Consider the following 17,381-nt stretch of genomic DNA (forward strand, 5'->3'; position numbering starts at 1 on the left):
TTGCCTTTGCTCCTAGCTACTCCCTCGGGCACTGACCCCCGCGGTGTCCCTGCGGGCTGCCGTGCCCGCCGTCCCCCACGCCCACCCTTCTCCTGCCGCTTCCCCAGGCAGCGCGCTGAGGCTCGGAAAAGCAGCTGCGAACACCGCAAGGAGAAGTCTGCTGGTTCTTCAGAAAAGCTGAATTTCGGATTTCAAGCACCCGACCGCACGGCAGCGCCCCTGCTCCCGGGGGTCTGCAGGCTCCGCCCCTGCTCCCGCTCGTTCCGCCGCCAAGACAGCCCGCCCTCGCCCTCACCCGCTCCCGCAGCCCCGGGCACCCACCGCCCGCCCGGCCGGAGGCAGGAGGCCGGGCGCGCCGCTCCGCCCCCTCGGCGCGAGGGAGGCCGGGCTGCCGCACCGCCCGCCGCGCAGGCCGGCCGGCAGGGAGGAGGAGGAGGAGGCTACCGCCATCTCCGGGCGCCGCCGCACCGCTCGCGTCCGGGCGCAGGGGGCCGGCCTGGCAGCCGGGCCGGCTGAGGCGGGAGGCGCGGGGCGGCGGGCGGGCCGGCCGGCCGTGAGGCGATGAGGAGCCGCAGCAACTCTGGGGTGCGACTGGACGGCTACGCCCGCCTGGTCCAGCGGACCATCCTCTGCCACCAGGTGAGGGCAGCCGCCGGAGCCGCGGGACGCCCGTCCGGGGCTGGGGGCGCCCGGCGCGATAGGGTCGGCCGGGGCGCGGGGGAGCCGCGGCGAGGGGCCTCCGGCGGAGCGGCTGGAGCTGCCGGGGCCGATGACCGCAGCCTGGTTGCACAAGGGGCACGACGGGGCCGGTGGAAGAAGATGCCTCCTCTCCCCGGCGCATGGCCTCCTTTGCGTGTTTCCTCCTTTCCCCGCCTGAGGAGGAGCGCGGGGAAAGCTGAGGCGGTGCGGATCCGCGGGGTGCTCGGTGGGCGCTTATATAAATGCACGTTGGAAGATATGTGGAAAAAAAAGAAAAAAGAAAAAAAAAACAGAAAAAAACACTTTTTTTTTTGAGGAGAGGCTGAGGGAGCTGGGTCTGTTTAGCCTGGAGAAGAGAAGACTGAGGGGGGATCTTATCAACACTTACAAACACCTTAGGGGTGGGCATCAAGAGGATGAGGCCAGACACCACCTCAGTGGTGTCCAGCGACAGGACAAGGGGCAACGGGCACAAACTGAAACATGGGAAGTTCCATCTCAATGTAAGGAAAAACTTCTTTACTTTGAGGGTGACGGAGCACTGGAAGAGGCTGCCCAGGGAGGTTGTGGAGTCTCCTTCTCTGGAGATATTCAAAACCCACCTGGACATGACCCTGTGCAACGTGCTCTAGGGGAACCTGCTTTGGCAGGGGGTTGGACTAGATGATCTCCAGAGGTCTCTTCCAACCCCAACCATTCTGTAATTCTGTGAAAATACAGCAAGTCTGAGCTTGCAAACGATAATACTGTGTATAGAATGTGTTCATGGTCATGTTATACGCACCCACCCGTTGTAACACTATATATATACACATCCGTAACACAGTCAGGTCCCAGTAACACAGAGGTCCCTAGCAGGGCCTCTGAAACGTGTCTGTCAGCATCAGCTCAGTGTGAATCCAGGACAGAGTGAGGCTTGCAGTGGCCAGCGCACGTGCTGTGTGTGGGGGGTGTGTGTGCTGTGTGTGGTATGTGCGTGATGTGTGCGTTGTGTGCGTGCTGTGTGTGGTGTTTGTGTGCTGTGTGTGGTACGTGCGTGATGTGTGCGGTGTGTGTGTGCTGTGTGTGGTGCGTGTGTGTGCTATGTACGATACGTGCATGCTGTGTGCAGTACATGCGTGCTGTGTGCGGGACGTGCGTGCTGTGTGTGGTGAAAACTGGAAAGCAGTGAAAGAAGAGGTGAAGACCCAAATCCGCTTAGATCGTTAACATTTTGTCACTAACTGTTTTTGTGGGCACGGGGTCTAGACACCTGTGAATTAATGTTTCTGTACTAGTTATTGTAAACTCATTAGAAACAAATGCAAGGACATGATATAAGTGGTGTGAGAAGGTAATTTTGCTCTCGTGCTGTGCTGGGGTGCAGGAGATGCTTTGAGTTGTGCTCCTGTCTCAGCCTTTTGTCTGTGGGATGACCTTGGACAAGTCACTTTGGCTTCCAGTGCCTGCCTTGACTTCCACATTTATATAGGATGAGGATGCCGATAACAGCCTTCATTAGAGGAGAGATGGAGCCTCTGGTATCCAGAGATCAAACATGCCCTTGAAAGCTGTGCCTTAATGATATTAATAATTAACAATAATGAAAAGGGTAACATAATGACAATACAGGAGTTTATACCAGTGACCCAGAATTTTGTACTTTCTATTTACAGTGCTTGGATGCATGTTCATGACTCAGTGCTGCCTTTTCCACTAAGTGCTCAATGCTGGGGAGAGTTCAGAGGTGGGGGAAGGAGATAAGTAAGTTTTCTTCTGCGTGTGGAAAGCAAGTCACAGACTAGCCGCAAGGCAGAGGGACAATGATATCACAAGAGGGCCCAGAAAGATGCTGGAAGACGGGCTTCTAGGTTTGTTTTCTCTGTCTGTACTTTTTATGGTCTTCCACTGCAATGGATTGAAAACATCCTGCTCAGCTGGGTGAAGAGATGCAGTCCTTGCTTGGGCAAGTTAGGACAGTTCTCCTTGGGCCACGAGCAGCCTCATCTTGCTTGGGAGCAGAATAGCCTGTGGCGGGATGGACTGGGCTGCTGCTTCCTGGTACCTTTCAGGACAGAGACAGGGAGGGGAATTTAAGCCATCCGCTTGCCCAGGAGCAGCCTGGAAGAAGAGCCAGGAGGCATTTAAGATGCCTCTGAGGTGATGCCGCTCAGCACAGGGGTGATGTGTGACTGTGACCTTGTACCTTGCATCCACAAGCATGCCAGATGTGCAGACTTGGCACGTCAGCTGGTGCGCTCTGATGGAGGGCAGTAACGATCTTGATCTCGTAAGGATGCAGTGAGGAGAACACATAGTGTGCTCAGGAACATTTTACTTTGATAAGAAGGTGTTTAGTACACCGGGGTCAGGTTTCTTAGTAGCAGCAATTGATCTTACTTTCATTGCAATCACTCTAAATCAACATCATTTTAGAGGCGAATTTTAATTCCGAATATACATGCTACCAGGCAGACATGCATTCGAAGCACAAGTCTGGACCCCTCGCCAGGGTTGACAGTTCTCCGTATGCAGCACCTTGCAGGATTGGATCCATAGCAAACTTTTTCTTGTTTTGCAGGTGTTACATTCTGCTGATCAGTCCCTGCAGCATGCGTGGTGATAGGTACGCTGTTAAGGGTTGTACAAGGAGGCTAAGACTAAACTACTGTCTCCTGTCTTGTGCTGTTGCATTGGTTATACTGGCCTGCTGTGGTGTGGGATCTGCCAGCTATTGTATGTGCCCCTGGGGGTGGGGGCCAGAGGGATTCTTCAATACTGTAACCGAGCAAGCACTGAAGAGCATTGCCAGAAGGCTGTTCTCAGCTGCTTATTACACTTGTTAATTTGCATGAGATGAGATAAGAAAAAATGTGCATCTTAAAGATAAGCCCATAAGTATTGCTAGGGTACTATAAGAGAAAAGCTATGGAGCTGATAAGGAAAGCACATCTGGCATACATTTATGGGTAACCCCAATTGTGTTGTGTCTAGTTTCATGCAAACTATCTGCAAACTTTGCTGGAGCTTACATCAGTTTTCCTCTGACGGATCAATGAGACAGATGCAAATTAAATAGATTTTCAGCAAGATGCTAAATGTGGGCTTACTTGTATTGCTGCTCTGGTTAGAACCCCGCTATTTTTGTGCCTGTATTGCTGGAGTTCTTATTAGTGTCTGGTCCCCTGTAGGAACTGCTGGTGTGTTCTGGGTTTTTTTGTCTCCAGACTAACAGATAGACTTAAAAATAGACTTGGGCATGATACAACAGTTTGAAGTTTTAGTCCAGCAACCAGCTTTCTGTTGCGGTGCTCTCAGCTCACAAAGCCCATAGGTGCTGGTAAAATTCTTTTCTCCGTGGATCTGTATGTGCAGTGTGATTTGCAGGATGAGACCTGCTAGTCCAATTAGCAATCACTGCATAGATGTAATGCTTTGAAGTACTTGCTGAGCTGAAATCCCTTTGCCATCTTTGGGGTTAGGCACACTCAGTGTTTCTTCAGGTTCTTTAGCACCTTGTAAGGGTTGTACTTTTCATATCATGTTAGCATGTAACAGAAGAAAATTATTGTAGTTTTTAAGAGTAAGCACTTTCTAAAAAAAGAACCTACAACACTTAAAATATTAATTAATTTATTACGTTGTTCTACTAACATTATGAATGTGCATGAGGAAAGACATTAATGTGTTGTCAGTCCATGAAAACCAGCCCCAGTGTGCCCCAAAAGCTGGGACCCTGTAGAGGACAAAGGCACTGAAGTGGTGATAGCTGCCCTTGGATGTGTTTAATGCATCCTCTTGAGGGTAGGAAGGTCCCTCCCTAGGGACTGAATGGGCTTTTAAAGTCTTGCCTGGGCCATTTTTTCTGGGATTTACAGCCCAGCACAGAGGGTGGGGAAAAACAAACCAAAACGATCGTTTCTCAGGCAGCAGGGCAATCTCTTGTCAAGCCAGGGCTGTAGGTACATAGAAATTTGTTGTGCTGCATGGGAGGAGGGAAAAAAAGTACCCTCTAAAAATGCTGGGAATATGCGGCCTGCCTTTCAGGATCCTGGTTTTCACCACGCAGGCGCAGTGCTGAACTGGGAGCGGGGTCTGCTTTCTGTGCTTGCTCACTTGTTCTTCTGTTACTCCTTGGTTTGGCTTTTCAAGTTCTGAAATAAGTTTTTTAAGCTCTTTGGATTCATATATGCAACTTTCCCCAGCAGATGGATGAGTAGGTGGTCCTGCTGTTGTTACCCGGTTTGTGAAGACCGTGCTGAGGGACTGTTTCAGCAGAACTACGCATTTCTCCTCTCGGCGAGCCACTAGGCATTGCTGTATTTAAACCGTGACAATAGCACTGACTGTGCCCAGTCATGTGTGTCAGGCTCTCACCCCTGTCGTGTTCAGTTGTCACATGCAAAGCCCAGGAAATTGTAATAATTGAAGCTCCTCCCCCGCAAAACTGCTTTCTTAAAAATAACTACAGAAGGAGTTGAGTGAAGCGGTACGTGGCAGAAATGAAAAATTGGTGTATATATCCTTTTTAATTTTACTTATCTTTATTGCCCCTTGTCATACCAGTCCTGGCAGCTGATCTTCGTTCACTGAAATTTGCGGTAAAGGCTTGATTTGATTGAAAGCTCTATTGACCTTTTGCCTCTCTACCTTATTTTTTTGGTAGTGAAGAACACACAGCTGAAAAATTACAGTCTTAAAGATTAATGATAATGAAGTGATGGGAATTAATGATTCAATGAAAAATTTAGTAGATTATTTGGGGTACAGGAGACTACTCAGTGTGCTGGTTTTCAGGCACTGCTGCTTTTCAACACCATCAGAATTTGTCTTTCTGTGCATTTTCCAAAGGAGGATATAAATAGGCTTTGCACGCATTCATGTTCTAGCTGTCACAAACCAAGCAGGTAAATAAATAGAAATACTTTTTTAATTTCCTAGAAGGGAAGTAGTGGGTTTTTACTTCCTCAGGAGTATGCTGCAGACCAGTTTCGTAGAGAAGAGTGGATCCTAGACTCAGTTTTTAATATTAACTCAGTACCCCTTTTTCCTTACAAATATGTAAGATTTAAATTCCCATTTCCTCAATGTATTTCAAATTTTCACTCAGTGACTTAGCTAATAATCCTGTGTGGATGAGGATGCCCAGCTGGATGCCATAAGCTTTATATCCTGAAGTGTTCAAAGAAATTTTGCATTTCACTTGTATGAGTTTGGGAAAGAAAGATGGGACCTCGCTTCTGTTGCAAAATTGTCAGCAGCCACAGTGTGCAATCAGTGCGAAATCACCTTTGGCTCTCTATTTTGTTTTGTTACCCTTTCATATATACTCTTTGTTACCCTTCTTCAGCCTGGAGAAGAGAAGGCTCCAGGGAGACCTTCTAGCAGCCTTCCAGCACCCGAAGGGGGCCTACAGGAAAGTGGGAGAGGGACTTTTTACAAGGGCAAGTAGTGACAGGACGAGGGGGAATGGTTTTAAACTGAAAGAGGGTAGATTTAGATTAGATATCGGGAAGAAATTCTTTTCTGTGAGGGTGGTGAGACACAGGAACAGGTTGCCCAGAGAAGTTGTGGATGCCCCCTCCCTGGCAGTGTTTAAGGCCAGATTGGATGGGGCCAGGTGTCCCTGCCTGTGGCAGGGGTGTTGGAACTGGATGATCTTTAAGGTCCCTTCCAACCCAAACCATTTTATGATTCTATGATATGGAAAGATGGAATTTCAGGTAGTAATGTTTGTTCTGTATGCCTTCTGCCATGGTTAGAATCCAGTTACGGGGCTGCTTTCAGCTGGTACAGACCATAAGGATGCCTGGGTACGGGACAACATCTACAGCATCCTGGCCGTGTGGGGGCTGGGGATGGCTTATCGGAAGAACGCGGACCGGGATGAGGATAAGGCCAAAGCCTACGAGCTCGAGCAGGTATGTTAAAGTTCCGCCTGAACCAGTTGCGCTGTTTGTTTTTTTCATATGGTAGTGGTTTTGAACAGTGCGTTCGCAGTGCTGTTATGTGTAGGATCTGGCAGGGTTTTCCCAGCTTGGAGTATGTGTCTTGTTCCTGTCACGTCAGTATCCGTGCAGCACATGGCATACAGTGTTCCTGGCAGCCTTCTGGCAAGCGAGATTTGGAGAACTGTGGCAGAGAGGCTAACATCTAAATTAAAATATAAACGAAACAAATACATATAGGAATCAAGCTTCCATCAGTTGGGCTGATTGTTGAAAATTAGGCTTCTGAGAGATTTTATGCCCAGATTTACAAGCCTCTGATTAAACCTTGAGATCCCTTGTGAGGTGTATTCCGTAGCAGAAAATCAAGCCTAGGTCGCTTGGATCCTAGGGTAGCAATTTATCTGCTAGACCATTCTTCCCTGTAAGGAGAAGCACGGCATTTAAAGTAGCAATCTTTGAAACGTGCACTTGTGTCATCTCACGGAAGTCGTACATGGTGTATGGATGTGTTTGAACAAACCAGATGAGGCAATAATCTCCAAACTGGTAACACTCATGCTGGAGAATTGGAAGGGGGGGTAACTTGCACAGTTAATTTCTATAATCTGCATCTGGGAAAGTGGGTATCAAAAGTGAGAGTGTAGACACGGGTTAAATGGAAAGTGAGGGAGTGTTGGTATCTGTGTCCTGCTGTTGTCTTGAAGGCACTGGGTGAATTTTATGCTGCCATGTACTGCTCAAACCAGGGAGATCCGTGGTGACAGAATAACCTTGACTCAGTTTGCGTGATCGTATTTTGAGGCTATAATAATTTTTGGGTGAAAAGATGGGGTTGATTTCTTCATTTAAGGCAAAATGTTGTGCTTCTCTTCGTACACACTAAAGGCCCTTTCTTTACATTAGTCATCTGCTTTCTGTTGTACTGTATAAAGAGCAGAAGAAGCTCCACAGGTTTTGCAGTCATGTCAATGTCTTGCAGTCCCCTACCAGTGTTCCATGGATCTGTCACTCTAAAAATCATCATCATTATTATTATTCTTACAAGACGTAGCATTCCTTTTACTTCCTTAGCTGGATAGAAGGACCACAGAGAGTTGCTGCACTGTTTAGAGCCTTTGGGAAAAGATTTATTCTCCTAGAATAAAAATCAACCAGTATGTTAAAAAAAAAGGCATGTAAAGCATTTCAGGCAAATATGCTTTTCTTTTGCCTTTGGCAGGAGGTTAGTAGGGGGTGTGAACTTTGTTGCTTTTGGATGTTGTTTGTAAGAGCTGATGAAGCTGGCCATGTGGGGGTGTGACTGGTCTGTTTTGTTCCTGCAGAATGTTGTGAAGCTGATGCGGGGACTCTTACAGTGCATGATGAGACAGGTAATGTCATAGATATGAGTTGAATTAGTACGGGTTGTATTTGCAAAGCATTTCATCCGAAGCATGTATTTCTTGTGTCTTTTCTGTAGAGTGATTTTTTTTTTGTGTGTGTGTGTATGGTGTTGTGGGGAGTCTTTTTAAAACTCTTGAGCAAAACTCTGATCTTACTTGCACCTTTTTGAGATTGTGTTTATAGCAAATCACAGTTTTGCCTTTGCAAACTGATTTTCACCAAGATTCATACCTATAACTAAGATCTGAACTCAATAAGGTAATTTCATTTTATTTTTTCCCAAAGAGATGTGGATTTAGCTGGAGCCTACAGTTAGAGTTGTGTTTAAGCACTCTGATCAACTGAAGTGAAGTAACAGGAATTAGGACCTCAAGTTTCTCCTCACCTAAGAAAAGCTGTTCATTTTGAAATAGTTTGGAGAATTTCTTCCAAAATGTTTCAGATCTGAGATTTGTGGCGTTTTTTAGGTGGATAAGGTAGAGAAGTTCAAACGCACACAGAGTACCAAAGACTGCCTACATGCCAAGTATAACTCTGCAACTTGCGCCACGGTGGTTGGGGACGACCAGTGGGGACATCTGCAAGTGGATGCAACTTCCCTTTACCTGCTCTTCTTGGCACAGATGACTGCATCAGGTAATCAGAAGATATTTTAGCCTTGACTATTGTTGCAGTCTTTTTCTATTTTAGCTTTCATTTAAAAAGGAAAAAAAGTTCTAACGAGCTTCAAAGACCTTTACATAATTATTACTCAGAAGAAAGTAGTATTTCCAGTACCTGAAGGGGGCCTACAGGGAAGCGGGAGAGGGACTTTTTACAAGGGCATGTAGTGACAGGACGAGGGGGAACGGTTTTAAACTGAAAGAGGGTAGATTTAGACTAGATATTAGGAAGAAATTCTTTCCTGTGAGGGTGGTGAGACGCCGGAACAGGTTGCCCAGAGAGGCTGTGGATGCCCCCTCCCCGGCAGTGTTTAAGGCCAGATTGGATGAGGCTTTGAGCAACCTGGTCTAGTGGAAAGGTGTCCCTGCCTGTGGCAGGGGTGTTGGAACTAGATGATCTTTAAGGTCCCTTCCAGCCCAGACCATTCTATGATTCTGTGATTCTCTGGAAAAGAGATGTGACTTAGGATTTCATGTTTATAGTAACTGGCAGTATCCATTTCCTTAATGTTTGTTGGCATACAAATACATGAGATACTCAGAGTCATGTCAGAGAAGAGTTTCATGTTTGAAGACTACGTAGGTCATCCTCATGGACAACCAGGTTTCTTCAGAGAGTGGTGACATAGAGTCAGGTGCCACTAGTGCTGTCTGTGTTCCTCTTCTTGCTGGTGCTGTTTTAGCATGCGCTCTTTTCAATTGTTCTCCTCCTGTGAGGATAAAGATTTGTTTACTTATGTGTTTTTCTGTCTTCAGAGCCTCTTGCAATTGACCCCTGCAGGGCGGGCACCTGATTGTCCTGGTGGTCCCTAGATAGAGCACTAAGTGGGTGGGGGGCTGCAGGAATTGAGATGCACTGCTCTTGAGAGCCAGAGCTGGCTCAGATGTCTCTGCTTCGTACCCATCATGTCTGAATGTCACCCTCACGGGTGGTTTTTGGTTGGTCTTTGAAACAGTATGTATTGGTGGCATTTGAAGTATTTTATCAGCAGCAAGTAGGGAGGCTTGCTGCCTGATCTTTTGAAATCAACATGAGTTTTTCCATTGATTTCAGTGGGCAGTAGTTGGTAGCAAATAAAAAATATCATTAAACTCACTGAAGAGGAAATATTCCAGTTCTGATACAGTATAATTACTCTCTTCCCTTCTTTTAATCAGGGTTACGTATTATCTTCACCCTCGATGAAGTCACCTTTATTCAGAATCTTGTTTTTTACATAGAAGCTGCCTACAAAGTTGCTGTAAGTAGTTAATTATATGTAAATCACCTGAACACTGCTCAGATGTGGGTGGAAAATTATTTATTTATGGAAAAGGAAAATACAGACTTCTTTTTCCATGAGAAGATACCAGAACCTGTCAGTACTTTACATTGTAAGCAGCATCTTTGGAGATGGTGGGAGGGCTGTGGAGGATTTACTGCTGCCTGGGTGAGGTATACTTGTTCTATCATAATAATAGTTTTTCTTTATTGATAATTAATAATATTTCCTGATGTCTCATTAAAATCTTACGGGCCTTTCTAAAAAGAGCAAAGTGTTCACAAACTTTTTGGAAAGTGACTAGTTGAAGGGGCACAGGAAGAAGCATGCAGAGGGGGGAGGGCTTTGTGTGTTCTGTGAAGACAGTAACTCATGACTGTAGACCTGATCCTGCTGGGGTATATTTGTATGTGCTGCTCTTTAAACGTGAGGAGGGGCTCTGTGGGGACTTGGAGCCTTTTTTTTCCTTTTTTTTTTTTTTTTTTTTAAAGCAAATAAACTAATTTCATGCAGGGGTCTGGTTTTGTTGTGGGGTGAGGGGGGAATACATCGTTTTTGTATATAGTCATGCCAATTTTTTCTTGATGATGTTGTCGTTGCAGGATTATGGAATTTGGGAACGTGGTGATAAGACAAACCAGGGCATCCCTGAACTGAACGCAAGCTCTGTAGGGATGGCCAAAGTGAGAATTGTCTTCCTGACACCTCCTTCATGGCTGTTCGTTCATGCTGAAGGGCTCTGACAAACCTGATGTCTTCCTTTGCATAGTCTTCTTGGCCACTGTGATAGTTACTGATTGTATAAGAATTTTTGTTTGGGTGTGAGTGAGTACTTTTTAGTGTAAAAACCTTGTGATAATGGCTTTCATTGAAGGACCTCAGCACAGTTGTTCCGTGGATTGCAAGAAGGGTACCAGATTCATTAAGCCATGAATCTGATGATAGATTCAGTGAGGTGACTCTTCTCAGTGGTGCCCAGTGACAGGACAAGGGGCAATGGGCACAAACTGAAACATGGGAAGTTCCATCTGAATATGAGGAGGAACTTCTTTACTTTGAGGGTGACAGAGCACTGGAACAGGCTGCCCAGGAAGGTTGTGGAGTCTCCTTCTCTGGAGATATTCAAAACCCACCTGGACACAACCCTGTGCAACATGCTCTAGGTGAACCTGCTTTGGCAGGGGGTTGGACTAGATGATCTCCAGAGGTCCCTTCCAACCCTTAACCGTTCTGTGATTCTGTAAAGTAGCATCTGGTTTTCTGTTCCTCTTTCTTAATTCTTCAGCCCCAGTATTATATGTGGTGTTTTCATGGTAAGTCAGATGTAAATTCTGGAAAACAGCAGAATATCAGTCTCAGAAATTATTCACAAGGAATTTAGAGAGAAAAATGAGTACAGATGTACTTAAAGTGGATATTTCTCGTTCCCCCATAGCACAAGGTCACGGAGATAGTAAATGAAGCTCAGAAGGCCATAAATATAAATGTGTAATTGACAACCACCTTTTTATATAGTGTCTGGGGGACTGACAGAAGCCAAATATTGTTAAGGTCAGAGGTGTAGTTGCATTTCAGCAGGATTTATTAGTTACCAAGCTCTTGTGTGGCTGCAAGAGGGAGAAACTGCTGGTCTTGGCCACAGTTCAGTCAAATAACGATGGGGCAGTGTCCATGGGGGAGGTTATTCCTTAGCTGTCCAGTATGAGGTTTTTTGCACTGAACCCATTGTCTGGCATGGGTTGCTGTGGTCTCTGCATGACTTCTGGGCATGTTGATGTCAGGACGATCTGCAGGACTCACTGCACAGCTTTGCTTCCCTGTGGCTCTGAGTTCAATGAAAGTGCTGTTGGGGGTGGGGACTGGGGGAGGGCACGCTGGAGGACCTGCTGCAGAGGGTGAGGTAGATGCTATTTTTTTTAATCTGCCTCAGGAATTCTCCCTCTTAACATTTCTCTCCAATATCTGCTTTGTGTGGCTATCCATGGCAGCAGTCCAGCACAGAACATATGCCTTTGAGTGGATCTCAGTGCCTTTTCTGCGCCATTCAGACTGCCCATGGTCCCAGCTAGCAGTTCCTCAGTGGGGCTTTCTGCTGCTATCAGGAACATGTGCTGCTCTAGCGCTTGGCTAGAGGGGCTCTGCTGAGCCAGTAAACCCATATTTGTGTTGGAAGAAGAAAAATACCCTTGCCCCTCTGCAGCGAGATAAGGCAAGCTGTGCTGTGTGATCCTTTCTTTGTCAGAGATTGACATTACTGTGAAGCTGCAGGACAAAAATGGGCACGTAGCAACATTCAGTGCTACTGCAACCCTGTAAATATACATTTCAGAGGAAGGCTCTGCTAGCCTGCTTCTGGCTGTCCAGTCCTTGCTCTCTTCCTGCCACATTCCCTGCGTGGTGCTGCACACCCTGCTTCTTCAAAGCCAGGTTTTGTAGCCTACTAAGTTAAAGTAGGAGTGTCCAAATGGAGTCAGTGGTTGGGCTGCTAATGTCTCCACTAGACAAATGTGTTATGGCCAAGAGATATGAGATGCGGTGATTCACCTGTTGACATGGAGCATGCTGTGCCTTGGTTGGCTGTGGAGAGAGCAGATGTCTCATTTCTCTTTCTCTTGGGAAGTGATAGTATCAGAGAGATGGCAATGCTGTCTTCTCTGAGCACTGGCCTCTGCTGATTCTGGGGCACCTTGAACAAGCCTTCCTCTTTGAACAGCCCTTCAGGCAAGAGGAGTGAAAGGCCACTGAATGTGGGGGTTATTTTGGAATATAGTACAGGAGAAGCATTTATTATTAAAGTACTTTAGATATTATCTCAGTGGAAGCCCTGCTCCCTGTTGCTTTGCACTGCCTTTAAATTGTAAGAAGGCTTACCAGCACATCAGTCCTGTATCCTACTAGTGGAAAGACAGAAATATTTACTCTTTCTAAAATATTGCCAATACCTGTGGAGCAAACTTCTATCTGACATAATTTCCTTCAAAGGATAAGCACAGGTGCTAAGACGTAAGCTTGGCTTAAAAGGTATTCAATGATTTTGGGTTGTTTTTTGGGGTTTTTTTTTTGAAGGCTGCTTTGGAAGCAATTGATGAACTAGATCTTTTTGGAGCTCATGGAGGACACAAATCAGTGATTCATGTTCTTCCTGATGAAGTAGAACATTGTCAGGTAAAAATTAGTCTTCCGTTTCCTTTGCTAGGGGAAAACCCAACACCTTCTCCCTGTTGTTTTTAAATGAAATGTTGGTTAACTGAACCAAGAACTTAGCGTAATAAGGATGGCTGCAGCCTATGCTGTTCGCCCTGTTTCTAGTAGATCATGTGAAAGTGAGTGTTGTGAAGCATTCTTGTACTAACTCAGTTAAAAATAATTATACAGTGAGTTCTCTGTCAGTTTGCGAAGAGTATGGTGTCTTCCATTTGCAGTTGACATAGTCTTTTGAAGTAGGTAAATTGTTTTACATCCCTCTCTTCTGTTCCTGTTTTCCTCAGTCTATCCTATACTCCATGTTGCCAAGGGCATCCACATCAAAGGAGATAGATGCTGGCCTTCTCTCCATTATTTCTTACCCAGCTTTTGCAGTGGAGGATCTAAACCTTGTTAATGTGACCAAGAGTGAAATTATATCCAAATTGCAGGTAAGAATTTCCTTTATATTCCGGAGGGAAAGAGAAGCAGAACCTCCTTTTCTTAACCAAAAATCCTAATTAAACAAGAGTTGCCAGACTTGGTGCATCTGTACATGGAAGAGAGGCAGGAAAATCCCTAAGTGACACTTAAAACTCGGCACATACTTTCGTGCTGATGTCAGTCTGTGGGGAAGAAGAGTATGTGAAGTTTTGTATAATTTTATCTGTTTTTACAGGGCCGCTATGGCTGCTGTCGCTTTCTCCGAGATGGTTACAAGACACCCAGAGAGGTACTTCTGATATGTATTTTCAGTAGATATTAGGAAGAATTTTCTCTCTTGTTTATAGACATTTTTTGTCTCATTTACATGAAGGGGTGAAGTTGTATATCATTGTGTTGTGGTTTAACCCCGGCCAGCAACTGAGCACCATCCAGCCACTCGCTGACTCCCCACCAGTGGGATGGGGGAGAGAATCGGAAGGGTAAAAGTAAGAAAACTCGTGGGTTGAAATAAAGACAGTTTCATAGGTAAAGCAAAAGTCGTGCACGCAAGCAAAGCAAGACAAGGAATTCATTCACTACTTCTCATGGGCAGGCAGGTGTTCAGCCATCCCCAGGACAGCAGAGCTCCATCATGCGTAATGGTTACTTGGGAAGACAAACACCATCACTCCAAATGTCCCCCCTGCCGCCTTCTTCCCCCAGCTTTATATGCTGAGCATGACATCATATGGCATGGAATATCCCTTTGGTCAGTTGGGGTCAGCTGTCCCAGCTGTGTCCCCTCCCAACTTCTTGTGCACCCCCAGCGTACTCACTGGTGGGGTGGTGGGAGCAGCAGAAAAGGCCTTGACTCTGTGTCAGCACTGCTCAGCAATAATGAAAACATCCCTCAATTATCAACACTGTTTACAGCACAAATCCAAAACACAGACCTGTACCAGCTACTGTGGAGAAAATCAACTCTACCCCAGCCAAAACCAATGCACACTGTTAAGACATCTTAGTGGATTTGGAAGTAATTCAGGTATCCACCCTAGAAATGACACATATCTGAAGGAGGCTCAGGGTCTGAAAACCAGTTACTAAGGTCAGAACTTAATTCATAATTCTGTAAGGAATGAACCCTTAGATATACTTATGGTGCCTAAGGGAAAGCGATGTCTCTGAGGCATCCCAAAATATCTTTGAACTGAGACAGAGGCAAGATTATTTGGGTGACACCTAGATTCTGAGACTGGGAAGGGTTGATTGATCTGGGGAACGATCAAATGAGTTCAAGACTGAATGTGAAAAAGAAGTCAGGAGGCTGCATGGAGGCTATTTCTGGTGTTTTTATTGGTTTCTTGGTTTTAATTACTTGTATAAAATAGGCTACCATTATGGTTGCAATATGAGTGATTAATTTAGTACTTTGACTAAATGAGTATGATTGAATTTCTAGGATCCAAGCAGGCTGCACTATGATCCTGCTGAGCTTAAGCTCTTTGAGAATATTGAATGTGAGTGGCCGGTATTCTGGACATACTTCTTAATTGATGGAATATTTAATGAGGACAAAATTCAGGTGAGGAAAGAAGAAATTACTTTCAATGGAAATGCAAAGCCATTTACCCACAGTATTTTGTAGCTTTGCTCCATGTTTATTTTGGGTATCAGTTGGATACCCCATCAGCAGGATGGGAGTAGTCTTCAGACAATCTCACCTTCCTGGGGATTTCATGACGTGGCAGAGGCTGCAGTGTGGTGAATACTGGGGCCTCGTTGCTCTCTCTCTGCCAGGTTGAGTGGCTCTGTTAGCTGGTGTGGTCAAATTGAGCTAAACAAGGTTTATTTGCCTGGTTCTGTCTTACCGCCAACCTTGATGCCCCTTTCCCAATTACTGCAGCATGGGACCAGCTTCTTTTTCCCCCGGTCTCTGTGGCTTAGCTGCTGAGAACAAGATTCATAGTACCTTCAGTCCTTCTGTACATTCAGGGAGGTTTGGGGTTGGATTATGGAGAGTCATTTCATTTTTACTAATTTCCTAAGTTAATTGATGATTCTCTAAGTTACTTCATGCCTTTACTGTGTCAAGCATCCAGCAGTTAGGGGAGCTAAACTGATTGTAGCCCTCCAAAGGTTATAGTGGCACCTGGAGAGTATTGGTGAGTCAGAGAGTGATAAGTAGCCAGGACTAAACGTATTCATACTAAGAGTTCTGTAGATTGGTGGGGTGAAGGGAGTAAAAAATACATGTGTTTTAAAATCAACTAGTATGCAGAGGGACAGGAGACTGCTAAACATAACCCCTTAAAAAATAAAATGGTATCAGAAACAAAGTGGGGAATTTCAGACCAAAAAGCCTTTTTCTGTACCAGATGTAAATCAAGTGAAATACTTACTAGCACTAGAAATGTAAGTTGCTTTCCTGAACACAGTAAAAATAGACTGGTGGAGGGAGAAATGACTCTTTCATGAGGGTACATACCGTCCCAGATCATCCAACTGAATTCTAGAGACTGCTTCGTCGTATTTGATACAAGCCTAACAGCTTGTATGTGAAGAAATTGCCTTTATGGTGTGCAGGTAGGCTGTGCTAGGGCATACTCAGACCAGGCAATTCCCGTGGTTATAAGCATAGCTGGTGAGTCGCTGAGACACTCAGGTGAGTGTCTAGTCTTCCCCACTTACTGCTGCAAACAAATGGTTGCAATGGCAGCAATTGTTAGGAAAAATATGCACCCTCAAAAAGAGTGGAGAAGGACAGGATACTGAAAATATTAGTGTAACGTAATATGAACCTGTGGTACCTTACCTTGTGTGTTCCACTGTACTCAGAAAGGTATAGCAGAAATAGGATTTCAGAGGCAGGTGCCGGTAGTGCTGGAAAACAGCTTCCCTGGAAGTAAAAAGTTGGAATGGGAATGGGATAGTTAAGAAATGGAACAAAATACAGGATCTGGTAAAAAGAATATTAAATGTTTTTTATGTTGTATCAGTCTGGTATTCCTGTTCATGTATCTTGTCTAACAATGCAAGAACAAGAGGATTTTCTGTTCAGTTAACTTAGGTATTTTTAAACAGTTTAAGTAAAGTTTTTCATAGGGCAAATTTTTAAGTGAATCAGTTAAGAGAAACTGATTTCCCAACCCTGCAAGGCAGAATTCAGAAAATGGTAGGTAAATGTGCATGGTAGAAAGCTAACAATTTATACACCTTACACTTTTATGGATATTGGCAGTCCTGACATCCATGTCACTGCATTGTTATCCGTTGCAAATTTCATGTTCCAGTGACTTCTTGATAGGAATATGTTAGAAGTTTTGTACTGTACTGGTGTGTTATAGATTAAAGATGTGTGTTCATGTTTCTGAGGCTGACAATGGATATTGAGATAATGGAGCTACTGGAACAATCTCTGAGAATTTGAACCCTGGCCTTCCATCAGCAAGTCACGATTCCACCCCCTCGCCCTTTTTTTTCTTAACTGAACTTTCAGCAGAAAAGTACTGTTGGAAAGTACTAGAACTTTAACTTTGCTGTTTCTGTTTTGCTGACTGTAATGTGAGTTCTCATTTTCTTTTAAAAATATTTCCAGGTACAAGAGTATAGAGAGGCTCTGGAAGGAATACTTATTAGAGAGAAGAACGGAATAGTGCTAATGCCTGAACTGTATGCAGTCCCTCCAGAAAAGGTATTGTGAAAATGCAGCGTTCACTTTAGTATGCAAAGTATAGATATCAAGATGAATGTCAGTTTTACAGTTTTCCTGTAGCTGGTGAATCTAAACCAGCAATAAAAAAAGGCTACTGCACATTATTTAAAAACTAAGAGAC

General features: G+C 45.1%; 1 protein-coding gene across 1 annotated transcript in view; it reads left to right on the forward strand.

Moving 5' to 3' along the window:
• Nucleotides 1–561: 561 nt before the first annotated feature.
• PHKA2 (phosphorylase kinase regulatory subunit alpha 2) overlaps nucleotides 562–17,381 on the forward strand; it is a 45,467-nt gene continuing 28,647 nt past the window's right edge. The window contains exons 1-11 of the mRNA XM_068422216.1: nucleotides 562–639; nucleotides 6,441–6,599; nucleotides 7,952–7,999; nucleotides 8,480–8,648; nucleotides 9,833–9,915; nucleotides 10,539–10,619; nucleotides 13,003–13,101; nucleotides 13,425–13,571; nucleotides 13,799–13,852; nucleotides 15,008–15,130; nucleotides 17,144–17,239. Coding sequence (XP_068278317.1) covers nucleotides 562–639; nucleotides 6,441–6,599; nucleotides 7,952–7,999; nucleotides 8,480–8,648; nucleotides 9,833–9,915; nucleotides 10,539–10,619; nucleotides 13,003–13,101; nucleotides 13,425–13,571; nucleotides 13,799–13,852; nucleotides 15,008–15,130; nucleotides 17,144–17,239 — 1,137 coding nt within the window. The remainder of the gene's footprint in view (nucleotides 640–6,440; nucleotides 6,600–7,951; nucleotides 8,000–8,479; nucleotides 8,649–9,832; nucleotides 9,916–10,538; nucleotides 10,620–13,002; nucleotides 13,102–13,424; nucleotides 13,572–13,798; nucleotides 13,853–15,007; nucleotides 15,131–17,143; nucleotides 17,240–17,381) is intronic.

The sequence above is a fragment of the Nyctibius grandis genome, chromosome 2 (genome assembly GCF_013368605.1).
Source record: "Nyctibius grandis isolate bNycGra1 chromosome 2, bNycGra1.pri, whole genome shotgun sequence".
In the NCBI taxonomy this organism is placed as follows: Eukaryota; Metazoa; Chordata; class Aves; order Nyctibiiformes; family Nyctibiidae; genus Nyctibius; species Nyctibius grandis.